At 48.6% G+C, this 25,651-nt stretch overlaps 1 protein-coding gene across 1 annotated transcript in view; it reads right to left on the reverse strand.

The window, feature by feature from the left end:
• Window positions 1-25,651, reverse strand: part of LOC147889951 (cilia- and flagella-associated protein 52-like) — a 472,453-nt gene that overhangs the window by 143,436 nt on the left and 303,366 nt on the right. Inside the window, 2 exon segments of the mRNA XM_087391038.1 lie at window positions 2,678-2,878; window positions 3,017-3,118. Of these exon segments, the coding sequence (XP_087247164.1) occupies window positions 2,678-2,878; window positions 3,017-3,118 (303 nt within the window).

Below are 25,651 nucleotides of genomic sequence, written 5' to 3' on the forward strand. Positions count from 1 at the left end.
GGTGGGGTGGATGTAGAAGTAAGACTTAATAGGATCCCTGAGTTATGCATAATAGATGAGATAGCAGCTTGACCAATGAATGTCGAGTCCAAAGCAGGAGGAGTCACCACTCCCGCAAAAGTGGTTGTTGATGAAGACATCCTTGGAAGAGAAGGGAGGCGGTCTTGACCTTGATGAGCTCTTGATGAGCCCTCGTCCTGCATACCTTCCTCTTTCACCTACTCTCGGCTTTGCACTTCTTCTTCTCCAAAGTCCCATCTAACCACCACGGATCCTAATGGTCCAAATCAATGAGAGGTTAGATGAAGTCACTTTCTAATGCTACTGCTCCAATGGGTTCACATTGTGCTCACCCTGAGGACTTCGAAAACTTTTGTCGCACGTAATGCTTCTTGTATCTAGTTTGGTCTGTACAAAGTCTTCTCTCCACTCTCCTTAAGTACCTCCTAGTTCTCTCACTACCTCCTTCAAGGGTATCAGAACTACTTGGCATAGGACCCTAGGATATCGCTTTACTCTTGCTGCTCAACACTAGTAGTGTCCCACCGTGATCGCCATAAACTATTTGAGGGGAGGTCTAATCATTGTTGGAAGTGTTACCGCAGGCCTAAGTCCACTAGTGTGAGATGCATGAGTGCACATCACACCGAATGTTGAGGAGAAACTACTAATGTCTTTCTTGTGAACATTAGTGCAATCGATCGCGCAGTGTTGCAAGTGACTGTGGTACCTGTGATGATGTAGGCTAGCATGGAACGAGTATAGAGTGGACAACAGTGCCATTGATAAGAATGAAATTGAGACATACACTCACAAGAGCCAGCCCTCAACGTGGACAAGGCTAAAGTCAAGCCACATGACACACAGTTCTCTATATACCAAGTAAAGGAAGATGAAGGGAGGGGGACACACGATGGAGATACCCCAGGCGAGTTCATGACTCCAGCCTCTCTCTCCCTACTCATACTCAATGATCAAATACCAGAATGCTCCTATGCTCGATTGCCCACTAGAATGCCCCCATTCCCCTCTCCTTACCTCGTCTTCACCTTCACCTTAATTGGCTCCTCCCCCCTCGAAATCCCCTTCCCTGCTTCCTATTGGTTTTCTTCCTATCTCCTAAACCGTTCCGTCGCCTTTGCCACTCACCAACCTCCTTCGTGTCAGTGACTTAAGTACTCCATGTGCACTCTTTGTCTACTCCATGTGCATCTGCGACTAGTTGGTGGCAATCTGGACCACTGACACAATATCCCATGTGCACCACCATGTGTGCATGTGCTCCCGTGGACAGCAACCATGTGACTGTGACTGTTGTCAAGCTGTCCCACCGATGTGTATTGCTACATGTACTGCTCCATGTGCACCTATGAGCAAGGTCTGTCTATCCCACGACCAAGTTGTAACCAAGGTGCGACCGACGTGTCTATCCATCCTTGACATGTTGCTTGATCAAGATGTGAACAAAGTGTGACCCAGGTGTGACCAAGGTGTGACCGAGGACCAAAGTGTGACCAAGGTCTCATCAAGGTGTAACCAACATCTGTCCATTCTTGGCATGTTGCTCGAGTGAGACCAAGATGTGCAGAAAGTGTGATCGAGGTCTAACCAAAGTGTCTGTCCATCCTTGACATGTTTCTCTAGTGACCAAGATGTACACAAAGTGTGACCAAGGTGTGACCAAGATTTGACCGAGGCCTGACCAAAGTGTGACCAAGGTCTGAGGAACATAAAGGAGAGAGGAGGGGGCTGTAGGGAGTTTGTTAGCAGTTGGGTGGGCATAAAGAAGAGGGGAGGGGGAGGCTTAGTAGTCGAGAAATTCTAAGAGGCAAGGAGGGAAGGTACTTTAGCAGGCGCAAGGAGTCGGGGAGCAGAAAGTGAGATGAGGCAGGGGGTAGATAGAAGGGTGGGGGAGCAATAATGATAGGCGGGGGTGAGGGGAAGCTAGGCGGAGTTGCAAACATAGAAACGGGGAAGTAGAGGAGGGAGGTAGGCAGATGGAGGAGATAGGTAGGGAGTAGAGGAGATAGGTGGGGAGTAGAGGGGATAGGCGGGGAGAAGGAGGGCAGAGGGGAGAGGACTAAGTGTGAGGGAGGGAGGGACGCAGGGAGCAGGGGGAGAGGCAGGAGACAGCAGGGGAGAGAGGGAGCAACAAAGGGAGGGAAAGAGGCCAGCAGGGGAAGGGGAGATGGGAAGGAGCTCTATTGCACTATCTCTAAACTCGTCTCCTGAAAGTTCGAGATCTTTCTGTGTGTATCCCCGAGAAGTATGATCACTCCCTACTGGGCGTACTTGGACTGCAAGCAATGGTGATACTTGTCCCCTCTCTATAGAAATCCAGGCAAGCTGCAACATATACGTCCATGGCTCCGTGTGAAGTAGATCCATATCTATCAGGCATGCTCATCCTTGCATATGACAGTGGCATGTTTGGAGATGTGAGTGGAATGGCAATTCCACTTCTCTGCTCATCGTTATACAGCTCCAAGAGAGTCTCTAAATCAAGAAATGTCATTAAGATGAAAATAACTTGTAGAACGGATCGATAAATTACTATATTTGAAAAAATCATGCAAATGTACATGCAATAAAAAGCAGTGACCTGTTTTGGACATTTGAGAGCAGAGAAATTCAGTGGCATGCCGTAGGATTTCAAAGCATTCCAGACAAGAGCTACCTTTACTACTGGTTCACTATGACCACGCCCAACAAAATAGCAATGGCCCTCGTCATAATTCCACAGCTTGACCTCCTTGTCCACTCCTCCGCTAACAAATGCCATCCCATCTGGGCTTATATCTATTGATGTCATCTCAGCACCTAGGGATCCATCTATCACTCTGATTGCTGAACAGTCGAATGCATCCCAATAAGAAATCTAGACTACCAAAAAAACAATATATCAGAACTTTGAAAAACAAATCCATGGAACTTGCTAAACTAAGTGTTCTTGGAATAAAAAGAGCTGCATTAGAGTACAGAAACCATTAATGCAAACGGCAGTGCAGAAGCTGACCTTTCGATCTGTACCAGTGGTCAAAAGTTGACTTTCATCAGGATGGTAAAGAGCCGATTTGAAAAAGGTTGAAGCAAATAAGCTATTATTTCGGGTATATCTCTGAAAATTGCAATTAGAATCTTGGTAAACTTTTCACACACATTAACGATCTATTCCTATGATTTTAAGATACCAACGGATAGGAAGATGTAGCTGTTTTAGAATAAAAGTGAAATGTCCGGAAAAAGAAATGAAGGGATGAGAGTATCAAACAGCTCGTCTCATTACTGAGTACATTCAAGTAATAGTTTCATAATTTGAAATCACCTGGTCCTATTAAGAAGGTACAAAACATGCTCTACAGAAAGATTACACTAACTCATTTACAACCAACCAATACCTTTTCAGATTGACCAATCAACCAAAGAAATCACATAAATTACTAACGTTCTAGTGAAGGCCATGAAGACCTTTTCTGCCATCACAACCCCACCAAATAGATATTCCTACTCAGTTGTTCAAGGGTGTGAACTTTTGGTGAGCTTTCTATTGCGACCTTTTTGGACACTCCCTACTTTTTGGCAAGCTTTATTGGCACTTAACCAATGTTGTAATGGAAAAAGTAAAAACATGATTCAAAGATACTACTTCATCATTGAGCACATAACTAAACTGATAGAACATGAAGTCAAGTTGAGTGTGTTTGAGTGTGTTCTACTAGGAGTTCTAGTAGAGTCTTATGTGTGAGTGCCAAGTGTTATATTGGGAGATGTGTCATATACACTTTGGTATTGTAGTGTGTGTCTATCCTATATATGATTCTAATCTTGTGTCACACCAAAACACATCAAGGAGTCTACATCAAGCTTATCAATGTGAGTCTTTTCCAGTTTGGTCTATTGCTCATTTTCATTTCCTTTCACTTTCATTATGTTTCCATTTGAGTATTATCTTCTCTCTCCCTAGCCTACCCTCTCTCTCTCCCTCTCCCTCTCCACCATGTTCCTTCATGTGGTATCAGAGCCATCCTTCCTCCTCCCTTTCTTTCTTCCTCCATCCTTCCTTCTCCTAGTCCTTTCCCTCTTACTCCTTGCTCTTCCAAGGGATTTTGTTTTGGCAAAAAGGGAGACTTCTATTAAGTAAGAAAGAAACTCGCTAGAGCAAGCTCTGTGTGGAAATACAACATGCTAAGCATGTAATAAACAACATCTCAAAAGAATGAGGTAGAAAGAAACCAAGACTGAGGCTGAAAATGCCAACTCAACCTTGTATAAGTCTCAGCAAAAGGAAGGGAGAGTCTCTCCAATCCCTGAGAAAAGTAACTCTCTTGGAGGAGGCTGCTCGAGAGGATCCCTGCATGGTCGCCCATATGGACATCAGAGTGTGTACCGTATCTATCCAAGTACTGGCCAAGATCTGAGAAGGGTGAACCTGAGAACCCTCCATAGCCTCAGTGCATTTGGCTCTCCAAATGTGCCATGCTGCAATGCTAGCTAAAACCTCCCATGGAGAGTTAACCGAGGAATGAGCAGCCCTGAAGAGAGTGGCCAGAACATCCTCTAAAGAGCACGACTCCACAAGGTGTCGTCGGATGTGTAGAACCCAAGACGAAGTCATGTCTCTCAAAGAAAACCTGGTGCCCTGAAAGAGTGAGCCAAGCCACTGATCCCCAGGTCATATAGAAGGGGAGGCGAACAAAAGTGCTGAAAAGTCTTGCAATCCCCTTCCATATGATTCTCGCATGTCTGCAATCCCAAAAGTAGTACTGTACTGTCTCCAAAGTAGAAAGGCAACGTGGGCAATAAGCACCTGGCTGATCTGTAGAGAGAGGATACTCCTCTAATCCATGCATCTAAAAAACAAAAGTGAGATAGAGTACCCTCTAAAAAAACCCAGTCTACTCTGTCGTAAGCTTTCTCAAAGTCCAAGAGTAGAATGGCCAACCTCTGGCGGCTCTGCATGGCCCATTCCAAGGCCTCCCAAAATGAGGAAATATTATTGAAAATACTTCTGCCATGCACAAACCCTGTCTGCATGTCATGAATCAAATCTGGAAGAAAAACCTGTGGCCGCAGACTGATGGCTTTCGCCAGAATCTTGTAAAAAGTGCCCAATAGAGTGATGGGTCTCCATTGTGACACTAGATTCCTATTACCCCCCTTTGGGATGAGATGAATGAGACCATTTGTAAGTGAGTCAGGCATCTCACTAGAGTCCCACATGCCCTACAGGGCTGATGTAATGTGATCACCAATCTGCTTCCAAAAAGTAATGAAAAAGGAAGGGGTAAGTCCATCCGAACCTTGGCAAGGTTTGGCACTTGCCCTTGTGAAGGGCAAGTAATGCAGTCTTGAATTCTGCATTGGTGAAAGGTGCATCAAGAGAGACATACATCTCATCCTTCACCAATACAGGGGTACACTGCCAAATAACATCTCTGGCATCATCTATGGCCTGTGTGCCCGGATCTGCAGTAAGAAGGGATGCAAAAAATTCCGAAACTACATGCATGACAGCATCCGGATCTGACTGTAATACCCCGTCTGAGTCAACAAGCTGTGAGACACTATCTCTAGTATGTCTCGGCCCATGAGTAGAGAAAAAGTGTTTGTTGACCTTGCCACCCATATCTGAATCCAAAAGGATTCCTGTGCATGAAAGGCATACTCTTCTCTCTGATATCCAATAATGTCTACATATGAGCCCTTGCTATAGCAAGGCGCTCCTGAATCCAAGCATCTGTGGGACTCTTCTGCTCTTCCCTCTGAAGGGACGCTAACTGCTGGCGTATACCAATCTCACGTCTGAGAATCTCATGTCTCGTGGAATCAATGACTATATGATAATAGTCACTAATTTGAGATATGGCTGCAGCTCCCTGAGATGGCTAGACAACTCCACCCTATATGTAAGAAACCCAAATCTGTAAAATATCCTTCATGAGGCTCTCCTCTACATAAAAAGCATCCGGAATCCTGACACTGGCAAAGCTTCCTCTTCGATGAGGCTCAAGAATCTGCAATACCACTGGAAAATGATCTGAAGTGGAAACCCCAGTAGAAATGCATACAGATCCGCCTCTGTCAAGTGCCCAATCGTCTACGTAAAATCTGTCAATACTTTTTTTTTTTTCCCATGAAAAAGACTTCTATTAAGTAAGAACAAAAACCCGCGAGAGCAAGCTCAAAGCGGAATACATCATGAAATCATGAGGATAAATAAAAAACCCCTCAGAGTGAGGTGGAAAAAAGCCAAGGCTGAGGCTGAAAGTGCCATCTCAACCCTGTAGTAGTTTCAGAGAAGAAAGGAGAATCCTTCCATTCCCTGAAGAAAGCCGCCCTCCTAGCTGAGGCTACACGGGAGTCCCCCTGCATACCCGTCCATACGGCCATCAGAGTGTGTACGATGTCTGTCCAGATACTAGCCAATGTGTGCGAGGGATGAACCTGAGTACCCTCCATAGCCTCTATGCATCTGGCTCTCCAGATATGCCAGGCTGCTATGCTCGCTAGAATCTCCCAAGAAGTATCCACAGAGGCATGTATAGCTGTAAAAGGATGGTGTGGTACCACATCCAACGAACAGAACTCAATCCGATGATGTCGAACCGAAATGGCCCGAGAGGAGTTAACTCCCTCATAGAAAACCTGAGGTCCTGTAAGAGAAAGCCAAGCCACCGAGCCCCATGTCATAAAAAGTGGGGAATGGGCAAAGTGACTGAAAATCCTGGCTATCCCCATCCAAATCCATCTCGCCTGTCTGCAATCCCATAAGCAATGCTGAATAGTCTCCGAAGTAGAAAGGCAACAAGGGCAAGTAGGGTCGGCTGGACCTCCAAAGGTTCATTGCAATCCCTCCATGGATAGAAAGCCAAAAGAAGATAGTGATCTTTCTATTCATGTGGGATTTCCAGAGCCTCCTCCAGAAGTACCTCTGATGATCCGCAGTAATACCAAAAGTCTCCCAATGAGAATTGGAGGGTCTCCAACCTCTACTACTGAGCTGAAATCTCCTGGCATTACTGACCGTGTAACGAAAGAAGGGGATGCTCTTCTCTCAATGCCCTGCGTCAATCCACTCCCACTCTCCGGGGTCCCACTGTAAATACCTGATGGGAACTCCTCCATATAGCCAGAGCCTCCAAGACCCGGTGGAGAGTAGATGAGGGTCAGGGTCTAAGAACCACTCTGAATCTGATCCCTGCATCAAAAGACCTACAACCCTGATAGGCTGAAAAGCAGACTCAAGCAAGATGTCCTCTGTGGACCTGAGCAATCTGCCACCATCCTGGACACTAAAAACCAAAGCATCCCCCTGTGCATCTCGGAAAGCTAAGACCTAAAGCGGAACCCCGCCTCTCGAGAAAGTACCTGCCCAAGTGGAGGAAGTGAGTGGCATAACATCTGTGTCTATCCAAACCTCTAGAAGGGCTGCCTCAATCTGCAAGATCCTCCCTGCACTCCCTCTGAGATGTCCTGTCAACCTTGATTTGGTTTCCTCTGGAAGCCTACGGAAAGCTTTCCAAGATCCCAAAGAAGAAGCAGGTCCCCTCTCCCACTTGGCCAAGTGCATGTAGAGTGAGGCACCCAGTGGCCTGCCAAGATCATCTAAAATATTGTCGTTCCACATGATGGGTTGCCTATCAATCTCTTCCCGGGAGGAAGGAGGAATCCTCCGAAGAGTGCTTCTGAAACTGGCCCAAGCTTTCAGAATGGCAACCATGAGAGGGGACGAAGGTGACCTGAGGTGTGCTGTGGTGAAGATCCATCTAACACTGCTCATCCAACCAGTCTCCTCTTGAGGAAGGTGTGCACCTCTGTATGATGCTGCTGATGAGAAAGTCCTTCCACGGTTCCTATCCTGGCATAAGTCCTCGCACCACCATCTTGCAAACTAAAGCTCTGCACTGTAAATCTGGATCAATAATATTGAGACCCCCATCCTGTGTAGGGAGGATGAGGGTCTCCCAAGCCACCCTGGTTAAGGCATCTGCTGTGCCATCAAGCCCACTCCAGAGAAAGTTCCTGATCAGTCTTCTGAGCTGAATGATGCAGTCCCTAGAACGGCACCAATAGGAACATACAAACCAGGCTATGGCCAAGAGGACTTGGTTGACCACCACAACTCTAGAGGCAAGATCCAGCTTGGCTGAGCTCCAAAAGAGAAGCTTCCTTCTGATGCTCTCCAACACGGGAGCAAACTGCTACGTGGTAGAAATACCCAAGCCGACCTGGTAGCCCAAATACCTGATAGGATCTGTCAATACTTGCATGGATGGGCATGTGTATTCTCCTGTTCGACCAAGAGTACAGGAGTGACTGTGGCATAACATGAAAGGCATCATCAAACCAAGTGTCCCTGCCACTATACTGAAAGAGAGAGGCATCAGAAATTTAGCCAAGCGCCTGACCTGCTGCTCCTCCCCATGAGCTACTGCCCTCCCCTCTCCCTCTCTTAGCCATCCCCCTCTCCCTCTCCCTCTCCGTCTCTCAGCCAGCCCCCTCTCCCTCTCCCTCTCCCTCGCTGTCCCCCCCCCTCCCCCCCTCGCTGCTCCTCCTCTCCCTCCCCTCTCGCCAGCCCCCTCTCCCTCCTCCCTCACCCTCCCTCTCCCCTTCCTCCTCTCCGCCCTCCCTCTCCCCCCCCCCCCCCACTACCCCCTACCTCTCCCTCCCCGCCCAACCTCTCCCCCACCCGTCAGCCCCCCCGCCCCCCTTCTCCTCCCCGGTGCCCTCCTCCGTCATCCCTCTCCCTTGCCAGCCCCCCCCGCTGCCCCTTCTCCTCTCCCCTCCCCCACTGCCCCCCTCCCTGCTGCCCCCTTCTCCTCCGCCCTCCCTCTCCCCCGCCAGCCCCCCCCGCCCCCTTCTCCTCCCCCGCCCCCCCCCCCTCGCCCTCCCTCTCCCCCCCCGCTGCTCTCCCCCTCCCCGCTGCCCCCTTCTCCTCCACCCTCCCTCTCCCCCGCCCCGCCCCCTTCTCCTCCCCCGCCTCCCTCCCTCCCCCACACTCTCCCCCCCCCCCCCCCCCCCCCCCCTCTGCTCTCCCCCCCAAGGTGACCCCCCCCTGAAAAAAAAAAAACCTCCTCCCTCTCCCTCCTTGCCCCCTTCCTCCTTATCTCAGCTCCCCATGCCTCCCCCTCAGCCTACCTCCGTCTCCCCCCTCTTTCTCCTTCTTCCTGCCCCTCTCTTTCGCTTCCCTTCTCTCCTACCCTCTCTTTCTCCTTCTTTCTGCGCCCGCGTTCAGGGCGTCCTAGGCAGTAGTTTCACGGACGGAGCTTTTTCAGTGTTGGAATCGGCCTTTTCACATCGATTGGCGAATGGATCCCCATTCAGCCAATCTCCGTCCACCTCCACCGGCCGCGAGAACCGTCATTTTTTCAGAAGACGAGCTGCAGCAGCTCAAGAAAGATGTGGAATTAGAGGGCTCCACATCACTTTTCGCCTGTATCTTTGGGTCACACCCTTCTAGATCACAAGCTAGAGACTGGATGCTGGCGGCATTACCAGGAGACCTCGCCCCTCACCTCAGGGATATTCGACTTTTGGGACATGGATTCTTCCAAGTGGTTTTCGACTCCCACGAGTCCACAGCCCTTGTTCTCAAAGCTAATCCCTTGGCTTTGGGTTTGAGGAGGATCTTTCTTTTGCCCTATACCTTGGGCTTCGATCTGATCGAGGAGGACAGGCAAGTTACATCACTGTTCATTAGGTTTCTTGGTCTTCCTCAGGTCTACCATCGACTGCTTGCCACTATCGGAGCCACATTCGAAGTGGTCACGGAGATCCCCTCCCTTCCTGTCATGCCTTCTTCCTTGGTAGAGGCAGTCAGTGCAGATGGGGTGCCTCGTGTTAGGGTCATTGTCTCTAAGCCTAACATCTCAAATGACCACATTATGCTTCAACGTCCAGACGACTCTCTCTTTCGATAGAGAGTCGAGATTTCAGGTAGACAGGACCAGTGCAAGATTTGCAGGACCCTTGGGCACTTTGCTAGAGATTGCCCAAGGAAGAGAAAAAGACCCAAGAGGTCTTCTGGTGTGGCTCCTTCATGTACTACCACAATTGCACCTCCCTAGCACCCTGTACCATGCACTCCAGGACCACCAAGAGCAACAGGGTGCCCTGCTTCGCGCACCCTAGGACCACCAGGGGCAGCAGGGTGCCCGATGCCCATAGCACACCCAGTACTACGATGGAGAGCTATCAAAGCGGCTCCCTTACCTCAGGAGGAGACTTTTGATCCTGTTCAGATAGACGCCTTCCAGACTCCAGAGGTGGATGTTGCTGTAGCCCCAGACACTACAGTTCCACATCAGGAGGAGCCTTTAGATCCACCAGCCCCAGTCACTTTGGTCTCTGACCCCTTGGTTTCTGACCACGAGGGGACTACAAGTACTTCCCCGTAGACTGTTCCTGCCACAGTCAGGACAACCGAGAAAGTGCAAGCGCAAATGAGGGCTCCTGATTCCTCTTCACCCCAGCCACAGGCCTCCTCAACCCCCAGCTCCAGTTCTGCTCATAGAGGCCTGGCAGGTCGTCCTCCTCCATCTTCCACGAGTGCAGGTCTTCTTCGCACTCCTCGGCCAGACTTGCTTATCAGGAATTCTTTTTCGGCACTGGTAGATTCGGCGACTTTCATGGATGATGAGGAGTTTGTGCCCTCCACCTTAGGGGTCCCGGTCATTGGGATTCCTTCTGATAGGGCGTCCCTTTCAGCAGGTGTGGGGATCCTTTCACCTGTTGAGTTTCCTGCCCTCAGCAGGAGTGTTTCGGCCCAGGGGAAGCTAGTCTGCTCTACTAGGTCGGGTAAGCCTTTCCATCCAGCATCCTCCTGTCGATGAGGATAGTCAGCTGGAACATACAGGGCCTAGGCGGAGTTCCACACCGTCACTGTCGGCAACTGATCCAGAACCAACTTCATCCAGGCGTCACTGGAGGTGCTATTGATATCCTTTTTATCCAGGAACACAAGCTGGATGCCAGTGATTGCTCTAAGTCTGGCAAACTGCTTTCAGGACATACCTTCTGGTCACCTGCTATGGGCACAAGGGGAGGTACTTGCATTTCGGTCTCTCTTTCTATTCTCCCCTTGGTTGCTGGTCATGGTATTATCTCCCCTTCTAGAGCTCAATGGACCATTATTTTGATTGGAGGGCATAAGATTGGTCTTCTCAATCTTTATGCTCCCAACAACAGAGGGGAGCGGATCTCCTTTTGGATTGAGTTACTCTATTGGGCCCCATTGCAGATTCTTTGATCATTGGTGGCGACTTCAACATGGTTGAGTCGCCTTCAAATAAAAAGGGAGGCAGACGGGGTGCAATTCATTCTTTGGAGAGGGCAGCTTGGGATGCCTTTCTCTTTCAGTTCAGTGGCAGAGACACTTGGTTGGATGATGCCTTTCATATTATGCCACAGTCACTCCTGTACTCTTGGTCGAACAGGAGAATACACATGCCCATTCATGCACGGATTGACAGATTTTATGTAGATGATTGGGCACTTGACAGGGTAGGATATGTATGCATTTCTACTGGGGTTTCCACCTCATATCATTTTCCAATGGTGTTGCAGATTCTTGAGCCTCATCGGAGAGGACGCTCTGCCAGTGTCAGGATTCCGGATGCTTTTTATGCAGAGGAGAGCCTCATGGAGGATATTTTACAGATTTGGGTTTCTCACATATAGGGTAGAGCTGTCCATCCATCTCAGGTAGCTGCAGTCTTATCCGGAATTAGTGACTATTATCATTCAGTTGCTGATTCTAGGAGACGTGAGATTCTCAGATGTGAGATTGGTATACGCAAACAGTTAGCCTCCCTTCAGAGGGAAGAGCAGAAGAGGCCCACAGATGCTTGGATTCAGGAGCGCCTTGCTGCAGACATTGTTGGATCAGAGAGCAGAGTATGCCTTTCATGCACGGGAATCCTTTTGGATTCAGATGGGTGGCAGGGTTTACAAACAGTTTACTCATGGGCCCAGACATAGTAGAGATAGTGTTTCACAGCTTGTTGACTCAGACGGGGTGTTACAGCCAGATCCTGATGTTGTCATGGTGTGGGACTCTGGTGAGATGCCAGGCTCACTCACAGATGGTCTCATTCATCTAATCCCAAAGGGGGGTAATAGGAATCTTGTGTCTCAATGGAGGCCCATCACTCTTTTGGGCACTTTTTACAAGATTCTGGCGAAAGCCATCAGTCTGCGGCTACAGGTTTTTCTTCCAGATTTGATTCATGACATGCAGACAGGGTTTGTGCATGGCAGAAGTATTTTTTGTAATATTTTCTCATTTTGGGAGGCCTCAGAATGGGCCATGTAGAGCCGCCAGAGATTGGCCATTCTACTCTTGGACTTTGAGAAAGCTTACGACAGAGTAGACTGGGATTTCTTAGAGGGTACTCTATCTCGCTTTGGTTTTTCACATGCATGGCTTAGAGGAGTATCCTCTCTCTATAGATCAGCCCATAGCCAGTTGCTCATTGGGGGGGTAAGAGGGGCAGGTTTCAAATTTCCAGATCCGTCCGCCAGGGATGTCCTCTTGCCCCGTTTCTTTTCCTGTTTGTGGCGGAAGCTATGAGTATCTACATTAGATCTCAAGCTGATATTTATGGGCTGAGGCTTCCTATCCGCCGGGAAGAAGAGCTCCTGGATAGTGAGTTGGTAGGGACAGCCTTGGATTTGTTTTGCACGGCTGCAGGTGCACACATTAATTGGCATAAATCCAGTGGTTTTTGGATTTGCGAGGATGACACCCGGATTGGGGTAATGATATTGGCTTCACTTGGGTACATAGGGGCTTCTCCGTCAAATATTTGGGCTGCCAGGTTGGGGTGGGCATCTCTCCCTCACAACAGTTTGCTCCGGTGTTGGAAAGCATCAGAAGAAAGCTCCTTTTCTGGAGCCAAACTTGACTTGGCATCCAGGGTGGTGGTGGTTAACCAAGTTCTTCTAGCCACAACATGGTTTGTATGCTCTTGTTGGTGCCATTCTAGGGATTGTATCACTCAGCTTAAGAGGCCTGTACGAAACTTTTTATGGAGTGGTCTAGATGGCACAACTGATGTTACAGCCAGGGTGGCTTGGGAGACCTTGATTCTTCCTACAAGAAAAGGGGGTCTAAATATCATCGACCCAGATCTACAGTGCAGAGCTTTACTCTGCAAGTTCGTTGTGAGAGGGCTTATGCTAGGACAAGAGCCTTGGAAGGACTTTTTTATCAGATGCATACAGTCTCGCACGCCCACTTCAGGAGAGGATTGGACACACAGTACTAGATGGGTTTTCACCATAGCCAACCTTAGGTCTCCTTCTTCCCCTCTTATGGTTGCTATCCTGAAAGCATGGGACAGCTTCAGGAGTACTCTTCGCAGGATTCCCCCATCCACCTGTGAAGAGATTGAAAGGCAGCCTATCATGTGGAATGACAAGATTTTGGATGAGCTTGGCAGACCACACTTGGAGCTTCTCCTTACATGCACTGGCCGAGATGGGAGAGGGGCCCTACTTCTACAGTGGGAGCATGGAAAGCCTTCAGGAAGCTTGCTGTAGACCAACAGGCCTAGATGGTTCTTAATCTCAGAGGGAGTGTAGGGAGAGTCCAGCAGATTGATGTAGCCTTGCCCTTGGATTGGGTGGACACAGATGACATGCCTGTTACTTGCTCCACCTGGATGGGGGCATTTTCCAAATTGGGAGTTCCTTTACAGGTGACTGCTTTTCTTGACCCACGTGAGGATGCCTTAGTATTTGATGTTTCTTCGGGGGGCAGGCTGTCCAGATCCACAGACGATATCTTGTTGGAGGTACCGTTTCAGCCAGTCAGGATAGTGGGCTTCATGGAGCATGGCTCTCTTTCACAGTGGTACTTGGATCCTGACCCGCTTCTCCTCGCCCTTGGCTCATGGAGGCTATGGCTCTATGGAGGTGTCCCAATTAAGTTTTTGCAGTGGGACCCTGGGGAATGGGAATGGATAGATGAAGGGCACCGAGAGAAGGGCATCCCCTTCTTTTGTTACACGGTCAGTAATGCTAGGAAATTCCAGCTCAGCTCTAGGGGTTGGAAGCCTACCAGAGCTCCTCATCGGGAGAACTTTCAGATTTCTGTTGACTTGCAGAGAAATTTTTGGCAGAGGCTCTGGAAATCCCACCGGCATAGAAAAATCACTCTCTTCTTTTGGCTTTTTATTCATGGTGGGATAGCAGTGAACCATTGGAGGTCCACAAGTTCGGAGCTGACCCTTCTTGCCCTCGCTGCCTTTCTGCTTTGGAGACAATACAGCACTACCTATGGGATTGCAGACAGGCGAGAATCATATGGAAGGGGATTGCAACACTTTTCAGCACTTTTGTTCGCCTACCTTTCTATATGACCTAGGGATCAGTGGCTTGGCTTACTCTTTCAGGGCCCCAGGTATTTTTTGAGAGACTTGACTCCTCTTGGGGGCTCTTCACATCCAACGACACCTTGTGGAGTCGTGCTCTCTAGAGGATGTTCCGGCCACTCTTTTTAGGGCTGCTCACTCCTCGGTCGACTCTCCATGGGAGATCCTAGCTAGCATTGCAGCATGGCACATTTGGAGAGCCAGGTGCACTGAGGCTTTGGAGGGTTCTCAGGTTCACCCTTCTCAGATCTTGGCCAGTACTTGGACAGATACAATACACACTCTGATGGCCATTTGGGCGACCATGCAAGGATCATCTCGAGCAGCCTCTTCCAGGAGAGTTACTTTTCTCAGAGATTATGGAGACTCTCCCTTCTTTGCTGAGACTTCTACAGGGTTAAGATGGCATTATCAGCCTCAGCCTTGGTTTCTTTCTACCTCATTCCTCTGAGGTGTTTTTATTACATGCTTAGCATGGTGTATTTCCGCACAGAGCTTGCTCTAGTGGGTTTCTTTTTTACTTAATAGAAGTCTCTTTTTTGGAAAAAAAAAGAAAGAAAGAGAGAGGCATCCCAGGCTGCCCTCTCCAAAGAATGAATTCCACCCTCTCTGCCTCCCTTTTTGTCTGATGGCAACTCAATCATGTTGAAATCGCCACCAATGATCCAAGAATCTGCAATGGGGGCCCAAGAGAGTAACTCCTTTCAAAAGCAGACCCGCTCCCCTCTGTTGTTGGGAGCATAAAGATTGAGAAGACCAATCTTACGTCCTCCAATCAAAATAATGATCCATTGAGCTCTAGAGGGGGAGATAATACTGTGACCAGCAACCAAGGGGAGAATAGAAGGAGAGACCGAAATGCAAGTACCTCCCCTTGTGCCCATTGTAGGTGACTAGAAGGTATATCCTGAAAGTAGTTTTCCAGACTTAGAGAAATCACTGGCATCCAACTTGTATTCTTGGATAAAAAGGATATCAATAGCACCTCCAATGACACCTGGATGAAGCTGATTCCAGATCAGCTGCCTACGGCGACGGTGTGGAACTCTGCCTAGGCCTTGTATGTTCCAACTGACTATCCTCATCGACAGGAGGATGCTGGATGGAAAGGCTTACTCGACCTAGTAGAGGAGACTAGCTTCCCCTGGGCCGAAACACTCCTGCTGAGGACAGGAAACTCAACAAGTGAAAGGATCCCCACACCTGCTGGGGGGGAGGTCCTATCAAAAGGAATCCCAATGACCGGGACCCCTAAGGTGGAGGGCACAAACTCCTCATCATCCATGAAAGTCGCCGAATCTGCCAATGCTGAAAAAGAGTTCCTGAGATGCAAGTCTGGCCGAGGAGCGCAAAGAAGACCTGCACTCGTGGAAGAAGGAGGAGAAGGACCTGCCAGACCTCTATCAATAGAACTAGAGCTGGGGGCTGAGGAGGCCTGTGGCTAGGCTGAAGAGGAATCTGGAGTCCTCATCTGTATATGCACTTTCTCGGTCATCCTGACTGTGGCAGGAATAGCCTGGGGGGAAGAAGTATTTGTAGCCCCCTCGTGGTCAGAAACTGGGATTGGTGTATCTAAAGACCCCTCCTAATGTGGAACTGTAGTGTCTGGGACTGCAGCAACATCCACCTCTGGAGTTTGGATGACGTCTGTCTGAATCAGATCAAAGGTCTCCTCCTGAGGTAAGGGATTCTCTCTAATAGCTCTCCATCGTGGTACTAGGTGTGCTGCGGGCTTTGGGCACCCTGCTACCCCTAGTGGTCTTGGGTTGTACGAAGCAGGGTGCCCTACTGCTCCTGGTGGTCCTGGAGCACGTGGTACAGGGCATTTGGGGAGGTGCACTCGGGATAGTACATGAAGGAGCCACACCAGAAGACCTCTTGGGTCTTTTTCTCTTCCTTGGGTAGCTATCTCTAGTAAAGTTCCCAAGGGTCCTGCAAATCCTATACTGGTCCTGTCTACCTGCAATCTTGACTCTCTATCGAAAGAGAGAGCCATCTGGATGCTAAAGCATGATGTGGTCATCTTAAATGTTAGAGTCAGATACAATGACCCTAGCTCGAGGCACCCCGTCCGCTCTGAGTGCCTCTACCGAGGAAGAAGGCATGCCAGGAAGGGGGGGGATCTCAGTGACCACTCCGAAAGTGGCTCCGATAGTACCAAGAAGTCGCTGGTAGACCTGAGGAAGACCAGGGAACCTGATGAATAGAGATGTGACCTGACTGTCCTCCTCTACCAGATCGAAGCAGCCCAAGGTGTAGGGCAAAAGAAAGATCCTTCTCGAACCCAAAGCCAAAGGATTAGCTTTGAGAACAAGGGCTATGGACTCACGGGAGTCAAAAGCCACCTTGAAGAATCCTCGTCCCAAAAGTCGAATATCCCTGAGGTATGGGGGGAGATCTCCTGGTAACGCGGTCAGCATCCAGTCTCTAGCATGTGATCTGGAGGGGTGTGGCCCAAAGATGCGGGCAAAAAGCGATGTGGAGTGCTCGAGCTCCACATCTTTTTTGAGCTAGTGCAACTCGTCTTCTGAAAATATGACGGTTCTCGCGGCTGGTGGGAGTGGACGAAGATTGGCTGAATGGGGATCCATTCGCCGATCAAAGTGAAAAGGCCGATTAAAACACTAAAAATACTCCTTCCAAGGAAATGCTGCCCAGGATGCCCTGGAACAAGGGCACAAGAAGGGGAGGAAAAGGTGGTGAGGAGGGAGGAGAAGAGAGAGGAGAAAGGCGGGGGGGAAGAAGGGGGAGGCAGCACGGGTAGGCTGTGGGTGGAGGGGAGGGGGCGGGTTTAGGCAGTAGGGGGGTAGGAAGGGGCGGAGGAGGAGAGGGAGGGAGGGATGCAGGTAGGAAGTGGGGTGTAGGAGGGGGCAGGCGGGAAAGGGGGGGGCAGGGGGAAAGGGGGGGGCAAGGAGGGGAGGAGAGGGGCAGGGGCAGCAAGCGGGGGGGGGGGGGGGAGAGAGGGGAGTAGGCAGGGGAGACGGAGGGAGGGGGCGGGGGGGGAGGAGAAGGGTAGGGGGGGCAGGGGCAGCAAGTGGGGGGGGAGGAGGGGGGCAGGGAGGGTTACGATAGCAAGCGGGGGGGGAGAGGGGGGTGGGGAGGGCTGGGGGAGAGAGGGGAGCAAGCGGGGGTGCAAGAGGGGGCGAGAGAGAGGGAGGGAGGGGGCAGGGGGGGAAGGAAGGGGGCGGGGAAGGTAGGGGCAGCAGGCAACAAGGGAGGGGGGGCAGCAAGTAGGAGGGGGAGGGGCAGCGAGGGAGGGCTGCGAGGGAGAGGAGAGGGCAGCGAGGTGGGGGAGGGAGAAGGCAGTGAGGGGGGGGAAGGGCAGCGAGGGGGGTGATGTAAGCCAAAGGCCCCCACATGGGAGGTTCCTTTGATTTAGGCTAGTCCCACTGATGCAGGGGCTGATTCCCACTGATACAGGGGCTGATTGCCACTTATGTAGGGAAGGTGCTACCTTCTCCCCTTTCTATAAGAGAGAGTCACCTCTCTCACAATCCATAATAGAGAACTACATTTTGGTTTCATCTTGTGCTCTCACACCTCTTTCAAGATGCATCTATTCTATCCCACGGGATTCTACACTTGGTATCAGAGCTTTAGGTTCTAGATCTAGCCTAGCCTAGCATTAGATGCTCTCTCTAGCATGAACTACTAGTTTTTCAAAGCTTCCTCATCATCTCCATTTTCCTCTTTCTTCCCCAAATCTGTGAGAGCTCAGTTCTCCCATTATACACGACCATTGTTGAAATCCTCTGAGCTGTAGAATCCTCGTGTATGGGTGATCTTCCAACTGCAAGCAATTAGAGAGATACTACCTGTACGCGCAACGCCGACACAAACTTCACTCGCCGATGTATCGCGTAATGCCGCCTCTGTGCTTACCCATTTGCAAATTCCTCTGAGCTCAAGTTGGACGACACTACAGGCAAGCTGCTGATGAAATCTGAGCCCATTTGGTCAAGTATTGGAGGAGAAAACACGAAAAGACCAGTCGACTTTACCAAGCTTGGCTATGGTGACCTGGCGCAACATTGCGCGCTTCCTTGGTGGAGGACCTTTTTTGGTATAAGGCCTTTCTTCTTGCATAAAAATCCCCTTGAATAGAGCTATGAGAATTGTACCCTCCAATCTACCCTGGTCTCTGTTGACAGAATTCTGCATATTTTGGTCAAAGGGTGTTGAGCAATCACCATAAGTTTGGGGCTTTCATTATTTACTGCAGACTTTCATTGCTTTGATTGTACTTGAGTAGTAGAACTCAGTCATGGAGCTCATAAGTGTCCTTGAACTTTGCATTTAGAATGATGACTATGTGATTCTCTTTTGATGAGTACTTGAATTGTAAAGATGACTAAACCCAAGCACGTAGAGAAGTTTGATGGAACTTGTTTCCATACTTGGCAAACAAAAGCTAAGTTTATGCTTATGAAAAAGGAGATATGGAATGTTGTGAATGGAAAGGAAAAGAAGTCTACAAAAGAAGAAGCTAATTGGTTGATCAAAGACAAGAAGGCTCTTGCTGTCATTGCTTTGGGATTAAGTGACTCATACATTCATGGCTTTGAAACTTCACATGAAGCTTGGGATCATCATCTCACAGTATTTGGTGCACAAGGAAAATGCTTCAAATATATCTTGCTTATTAAGTTCCTATGCCTACAATTGGAAAAGGGAATGTGTTATTCCATGAAGAACAACAAAGAGAATCAAGCATTTCTTGTGAAGAAGGGCTACTTCAACAACAAAGCAAATCTGGCTGAAGGAAGAACTCCATCAGCAAATGAAGAATCAAACTTTGAAGATGAAGACTATGCTTTTTGAGCACTTTGTCTTTTGAATTTTTCGTTTATCATCACTTGGTCAAATTTTGAGGTTCTCTGCCTGGAGTAGTACTCCAAAAAGAATATCATATGTTTTGTCTTTTGTAAATCACCTCTAGTCACCATATGATGTAGACCATGTGATATGTGTTTTGTCTATCCCATTTCTGTGAACCTCACACCCTTGAGAACCCTTGCTAGCATGAGATCCTAGCCATAGATTTATCCTTGACCACCATGAGATGGCATGAGAAACTATGAGACTAGATGTATCCTTGACACTGCAAGAGGCAACCCCTTGAGGGGGGGTATGTTGGGATAAGTGTGATCAAGGGCTTGCTCTATGGTGCATGTGTGCATCTAGGGGAGTCACATGTGTGTTTGTGTGTGTTGTAAACGCTTGGATGTTTGGATGTTTGGATGCTTCTCATCTCAGATGTCTCCTTTCCTCCTTTTCTTTCACTGGGCTCGTTTCTGGCTACTATGGACCATTTGGACACAGATATTGCATTCTAGGATGGGACAACAGTTTCCTCAGGCATATGCCTTCTTCAGAATGTCCCTCAAGCAATTTTTATATGATAGTTATGCCGCAAAGGACTTGGATGCTACTAGTCTTGAAGTGTTTTCTGACTGTTTTTGAGTTCTTCCATTAGGCTCCTTTTGGAGTCTAATGCCATGTACATTGATTTCATGTTAATAATATAGCTACTGGTTTCACAAAAAAAAAAGTGTGTTGTAAACGCACATCAAGTGCTATGATGTGTCTAGTGTATGACCTAAGTGATGATGTAAGCCAAAGGCCCCCACATGGGAGGTTCCTTTGATTTAGGCCAGTCCCACTGATATAGGGGTTGATTCCCACTGATGTAGGGACTGATTGCCACTTATGTAGGGAAGGTGCTACCTTCTCCCCTTTCTATAAGAGAACTACATTTTGGTTTCATCTTGTACTCTCACACTTCTTTCAAGATGCATCTATTCTATTCCACGGGATTCTACAGGGGGGAGGGGAGAGGGGGGGGAAGGCAGCGAGGAGGAGGGTGAGGGAGGGGGTAGCAGAGCTTCACGGGGAGGAGTAGCAGCTCAGTACCTCCCCCTTGACATTGTGAGAATGGCTCTGATACCAAATGTATGAACAAAGTGGAGATAGGTTGTGAACACAAGTGAGCAAGAGTGCACACACAAGAAAGCTCCAATAGAAATGTTCAAATGAAACAATACAAGTACTTGGTATATATAGTACCCAAGTACTACTGGTCAACCATAAGGTTGACTTTATGCCTATAACACCATATCTTTGTAATCTCTTACAGGTAGCCTCCCGAGGCTCCTAAGGTGTAGTCTTCGAAGCAACGGAAGTATGATCTGAAGTAGAGGGCCTAACCGCGACCCCACCGGGGCCAGAGGTAGTGCGATGTGCAGGAAGAACTCGGGCAGCCCTAGGAGGGGGGGCCCGTGTCTGAGGCGGTGCCTGTGGAGCAATAGGTCATGCTCCTGATCTCTGTCGTAACCTAGTACGAGCTGGTTGCCTTTTTGGACTCTTCTTCTTCTTTGGGCAATCTCTGGCGAAGTGCTCGGAGGATCTGCAAAATCTGCACTGGTCCTGATGACCTGTGACCTCAAATCTCTGGCGAAAGAATGACCCATCGGGTTGCTGTAGCATGATGTGGTCATCTGAAATGTTAGGGTCCTTGACAAAGACCCTAACCCTGGGTACCCCATCCATCCTAACCGCCTCAGCAGCCGATGAAGGCTCGACAAGAAGAGGGGGGATCTCTGCTACCACACCAAATCTCTCGCTAATAACTAAAAGAAGTCGGTGATAAACTAAAGGTAGATGAGGGAACCTAATGAAGATGGAAACTCCGTGCTTGTCCTCTTCAACTGGGTCAAAGCCCAGTTCAAAGGGAAACAGAAAAATCCTCTTGTAGTCTAGAAAGAGAAACCCAGTCTGTAGCAAGTCTCTCGTGACGTCCGGAAGAAACCTCGTCCCAACAAACGTACATCCTTAAGGTGGGGAGCAAGGTCCTGAGGAAGCGCCACAAGCATCCAATCTCTAGCCTGTGACCTGGAGGGGTGGGAGCCATAGATGTGTGCAAAGAGAGTCATGGAACACTCATGCTCCAAATCCTCTTGCGATTGCTACAGCTCGTCTTTTGAGAAAGAGACGGTCTCGTGGCCGGTGTGTGCGGTAACGGATTGACTGAATGGGTACCCATTCATCAATCGAGGTGGGAAAGGCTGATTCAAACACACACACAAAAAAAACTCCATCCGCTTTCCTGAAGCCCAAGAGACCCCCAAAAGAAAATAAGGGTACACCTGATGAAGGGAGAGGGTGAAAGGAAGGAGGGAGAGAGAGGATTGAGCGAGGAGAGGAGGAGGAGTCAGCAAGGAGGAAGGGAGGGCAGCAAGAGGGAGAGGGGAAGGGAAGGGGGCAGTCAGGAGGAGGAGAGGAGGGAGGGAGAGGATGGGAGGGTAGAGGAGAGGAGTGGAGGAGAGGGGGGGGGGGAGCAAAGAAATAGCGTGGGGGCTGTGCAGGCAGCAGCGTGGTGGGGGGGGGGGGGGGCACGCAGGCAGGCAGCAGCACGGGGGGGGGGGGGGGGGGGGGGGCATGCAGGCATGCAGCGCACGGGGGAGGGGTTGGCAGCAGTGCAGGGGGGGGCTGCAACAGCACGGGAGGTAGGGAAGGGGAGAGAGGGAGGGGAGGCGGGGGGAGCAGCAGGTAGGGGGGAGGGGAGGGAGGAGGCAGCAAGGAGGGGAGGGAGGGGGCAGCAAGGAGGGGAAGGGCAGCAGGAGGAGTGGGGAGCAGCAGCTCGTTTTTTGTTCTTCTGGTGTTTTCCCAAAACAAAAAATCATGAAGGCCAGCTTTGAAGAGCTAGGCAATGTTATCAATATGGCTGATCGCATGTCTTTTAATGACAAGTATGCTTGGGCTAAGAGGTCGTTGCATTTACATCAGAGAATCGTGGATGACACCTTTGCCCAGTTAGGGGCTGCTGTTTTTAATGCAACAGGCCATACACAGATGCTGTTGTGCTAGAAGCAACATTTGAGGCTCGAGATGGAAAAAGAAGCACGTGTGTAGGAGCAACAATGCAACAAACAGCTCCAGAGCAAGGAAAGTGCCTATAAAACAGAGATGGAAATGTTGAAAGCACAACATGAGCAGCACTTACATCAGAGGGACTCTCAACTACATGAGGTTTTATGCACACATAGCACAAAAAGAGATAGGCTGGCACAAGACCAAAGTACACTTCAAGCCAAACATGATTGCCACTTCCCATTCTACAGTAGAGAGGAGGATAGCTGAGTTGGAGTCTCAGCACTTCAGATTCAAGCGCATGACCTCAAGGAGATTCAGGAACAACACTTTGCATTACAAGATACACATGCCACAGTCCATGCAGAGCTACTATCCCTACGGGCAAAGCATATTACTGTGCAGGCTGAGCTTACTACTTTTAGGGTTTCTAGCTGCAAATCTCTGTTTTGAGGTCTTTGGCGGGATTCTAGATTGAGCTCTTTGGAGTGTTTGGAAATAGTCGTTTGGCAGAGAATGATCAAGTGTTTGGAGTCTCTGTAGCACCATCTTAGGGAGAGATGAACAATGACATATGTTTCAGCAGGAGGGTTTTTGTATATAGTTATCTTGTTTGCCTCCTCTCGCATCTCTTGTTAGCTTGTTTGCTTCTCTGCTGGTGTTAGTATTGGGTTAAGTTAATTCCATTTCCAGCTCTAGCATTTTAAACATAGTGCTTCTCTAGGTATTTTTCTTGGATTTCAGCACACTTTTGTAATAAAGGAGGTCTTTTTGTAGACCCATGGCTTCTGTAAAGCAGTTTGATCAGCAAGTTTTTGTAACCAGTGGTTCAATAAAGGTTTCAGCAAGTTTTCTTTTAACTCCACTCTTGTGAAACCGTGGATCTGGATTAGTGATACATTTGGAAGTGGGTGACTCCGATATGTTTTCGATTCCTATATTTAGCAAAGGCACTCTTTCTGCACATCTTTCAACATCACTTATTCACCGGGATGGTGAATGATAGTAGCAGGGGAACTGTTATACCAAGATCATGCAGGACTAGCTATGTCCAGCACTTAGTCAGGGGGTGACACAATCCGGGGATGACATGGTCACAAGGATGACACAAGTCAGGGGATGACATGGTCACAAGGATGACACAAGTCATGGCGATGACATGGTCACAAGGATGACACAAGTCATGGTGATGACACGGTTGCAAGATGATACAAGTACATGGTCACCAGGATGGCATAGTCACATGGGGACATAGTCATCAGGAGGACATAGCACCCAAGCACATGGTCATGCATCAAGGGTCTTCATGTCGCGCAATCACACTCTGCCAACCTCTGCAGACCTAACTCATGGGTGGCATAGATGTTCATCTGGCAGTGCCTTGTCAAATACAAGGTGGTTGCAGGCGGTGCACATGGAGTAGTTACAACACCAACTCGGCACAAGCTGGCCGTTGCAGGAGATATGAAGAGACTTAACGCGGCAGGATGGCTAAGGATGAGGGGATAGCCAATACGAGAGAGGGAGGGGATTTCTCATCCGGAAAGCGAGGGTGAAGAGGGCAGATGAAGGGGATGGGGAGTCATTCAGCATTGTATGGGGATTAAGAGTGAGAAGGAGAGAGGCTAGAGCTACAAGCTCGTCTGTTGCATTGTTATGGTGTATTGCTACTGTTGCATTGTTGTGGATGAGTGATCTCTGATCTCTGTTTGGAGAGGCTAGTGTATGAGGATCTCTTCATTATATGATACACACTTGTTCGTGTTGTGCTCTTGTCTACCACTTTCTCCGTTGTGCTCTTGTCTACCGCTTCCCCGTTATCTGTTATTAGCGTTGGTCCTTCTTATCTCCTTTCTGGGTTTGTTCTTCCTGTTCTGTTCTAGTACTCACCAGTACTCTCAGCACTCCGTAGCATCTTCAACTAGTGTTGTGTCATAGGTTCATGCATCACGCAGTGTAGTGCAGCTAAGGTAGAGTTGTGACATAGGTCTACGCATCACCCACTTCACGCTCCTCACATTAGTGGCCTTAGGCCTCCGGTAACACCTCCGGAAGTGAGCGGACCTCCCCCTCAGACATAGGCTTATAGATATTGATTCCATTCAACACTGCCTCTGAAGTTGAGAGGCCCATAGGATTTGACAAGGGCTTTATCTTTTATTTGGCAAGATTAGGAGAGGTGATTTGTTCATCACTGGGGAATTAGATGCCTACCTAATACATCCTAGACAACAAATGTACAATGAGGGAGCAGATGCAAATATTGCACATAGGAGTCATACATTAGACCCCTACGCTGATCGCCTGGATTTTGCCCCACTTAATCCTTCATAGATCACTCTCATAGATCACTTTTCCTCCCATCACTCAGCATGGGAGATCATTATTAGTCTGACAGCTTTGTTGATTTGGAGATCTAGATGTACAGAGGCCATTGACGGCTCTCAACTTATCCAGCCCAATCTCTTTGTATTATTTGTCATGACACTGTGCGTACACTCTGACAACCACCTAGAGAAAGTTTCAAGGTTCTTTTTGAGCAGCTATTGCAAGGAGAGTTGCTTTCATGAGAGAGTGGGATCATGGAGGACTTTTCTTCTCACACATGTACAAGTCCCTCATGGCGTCATGTAGGTGTTTATTCCACACCCAAGGGAAAAGTAATAAGGGCATTTGGGTTTGCCGAATTCTAACCTTTAAATACTTGGCATAGTGGATAAGCATAAAATAGTGGTATCAGTAAATAAACACTTGGGTAAAAATATTGAACCTTTTGTGTATTGTAGCCTCGTAGTAATTTACATTATACAATAGCATGAGATCGAAAATACAATATTCCCTCTCCTATTATTCATAGGCTAGTTGAGATTTGTGATGTGCATTGGCTCTCCGATTAACTTTCACTAGTCTAGGATAGGGACGATTCCATTCCACCTAGTTAATCTTTGATCTTGTTTTTAAATTAGGAACATACGTATGATGTTCACCTTGCCTTAGGTATGTTGACATTTCTTGAATTGCAATATGTTTCTACCACCTCAAGCTAGATTGCACTACATATATGATATTGGGAAAATTAAAGCTTTCTAGGAGAGTCTACTGATGATAATTGCAGAACCAACCAACTTAGAGAGACAAAGGTTGATATTGTGAGACTGAGACGGTAAAGCACAGAGGACCAAAGAGGACACCAAATTAAAGAGAGGAAGATGGACAAGGTTGATGTTTTTAGACTGTGACCATCAAGCAGGAAACCAAAGAGCACACCAAGTGTGTCATGATGTCAAACGACCAATGAGCTTCCAAACCATATCTGCATCACTCGGTATGGCAAGCATGGAACAAGGAGTAACAATGACCCCTTGAGAATACAAATCCTGTGCATCTACTGTAGGAATATGGAAGAT

The sequence above is a fragment of the Dipteris shenzhenensis genome, chromosome 19, assembly GCF_047967505.1.
Source record: "Dipteris shenzhenensis isolate YYH24624 ecotype China chromosome 19, Dip_SZ_1.0, whole genome shotgun sequence".
Taxonomy (NCBI): domain Eukaryota; kingdom Viridiplantae; phylum Streptophyta; class Polypodiopsida; order Gleicheniales; family Dipteridaceae; genus Dipteris; species Dipteris shenzhenensis.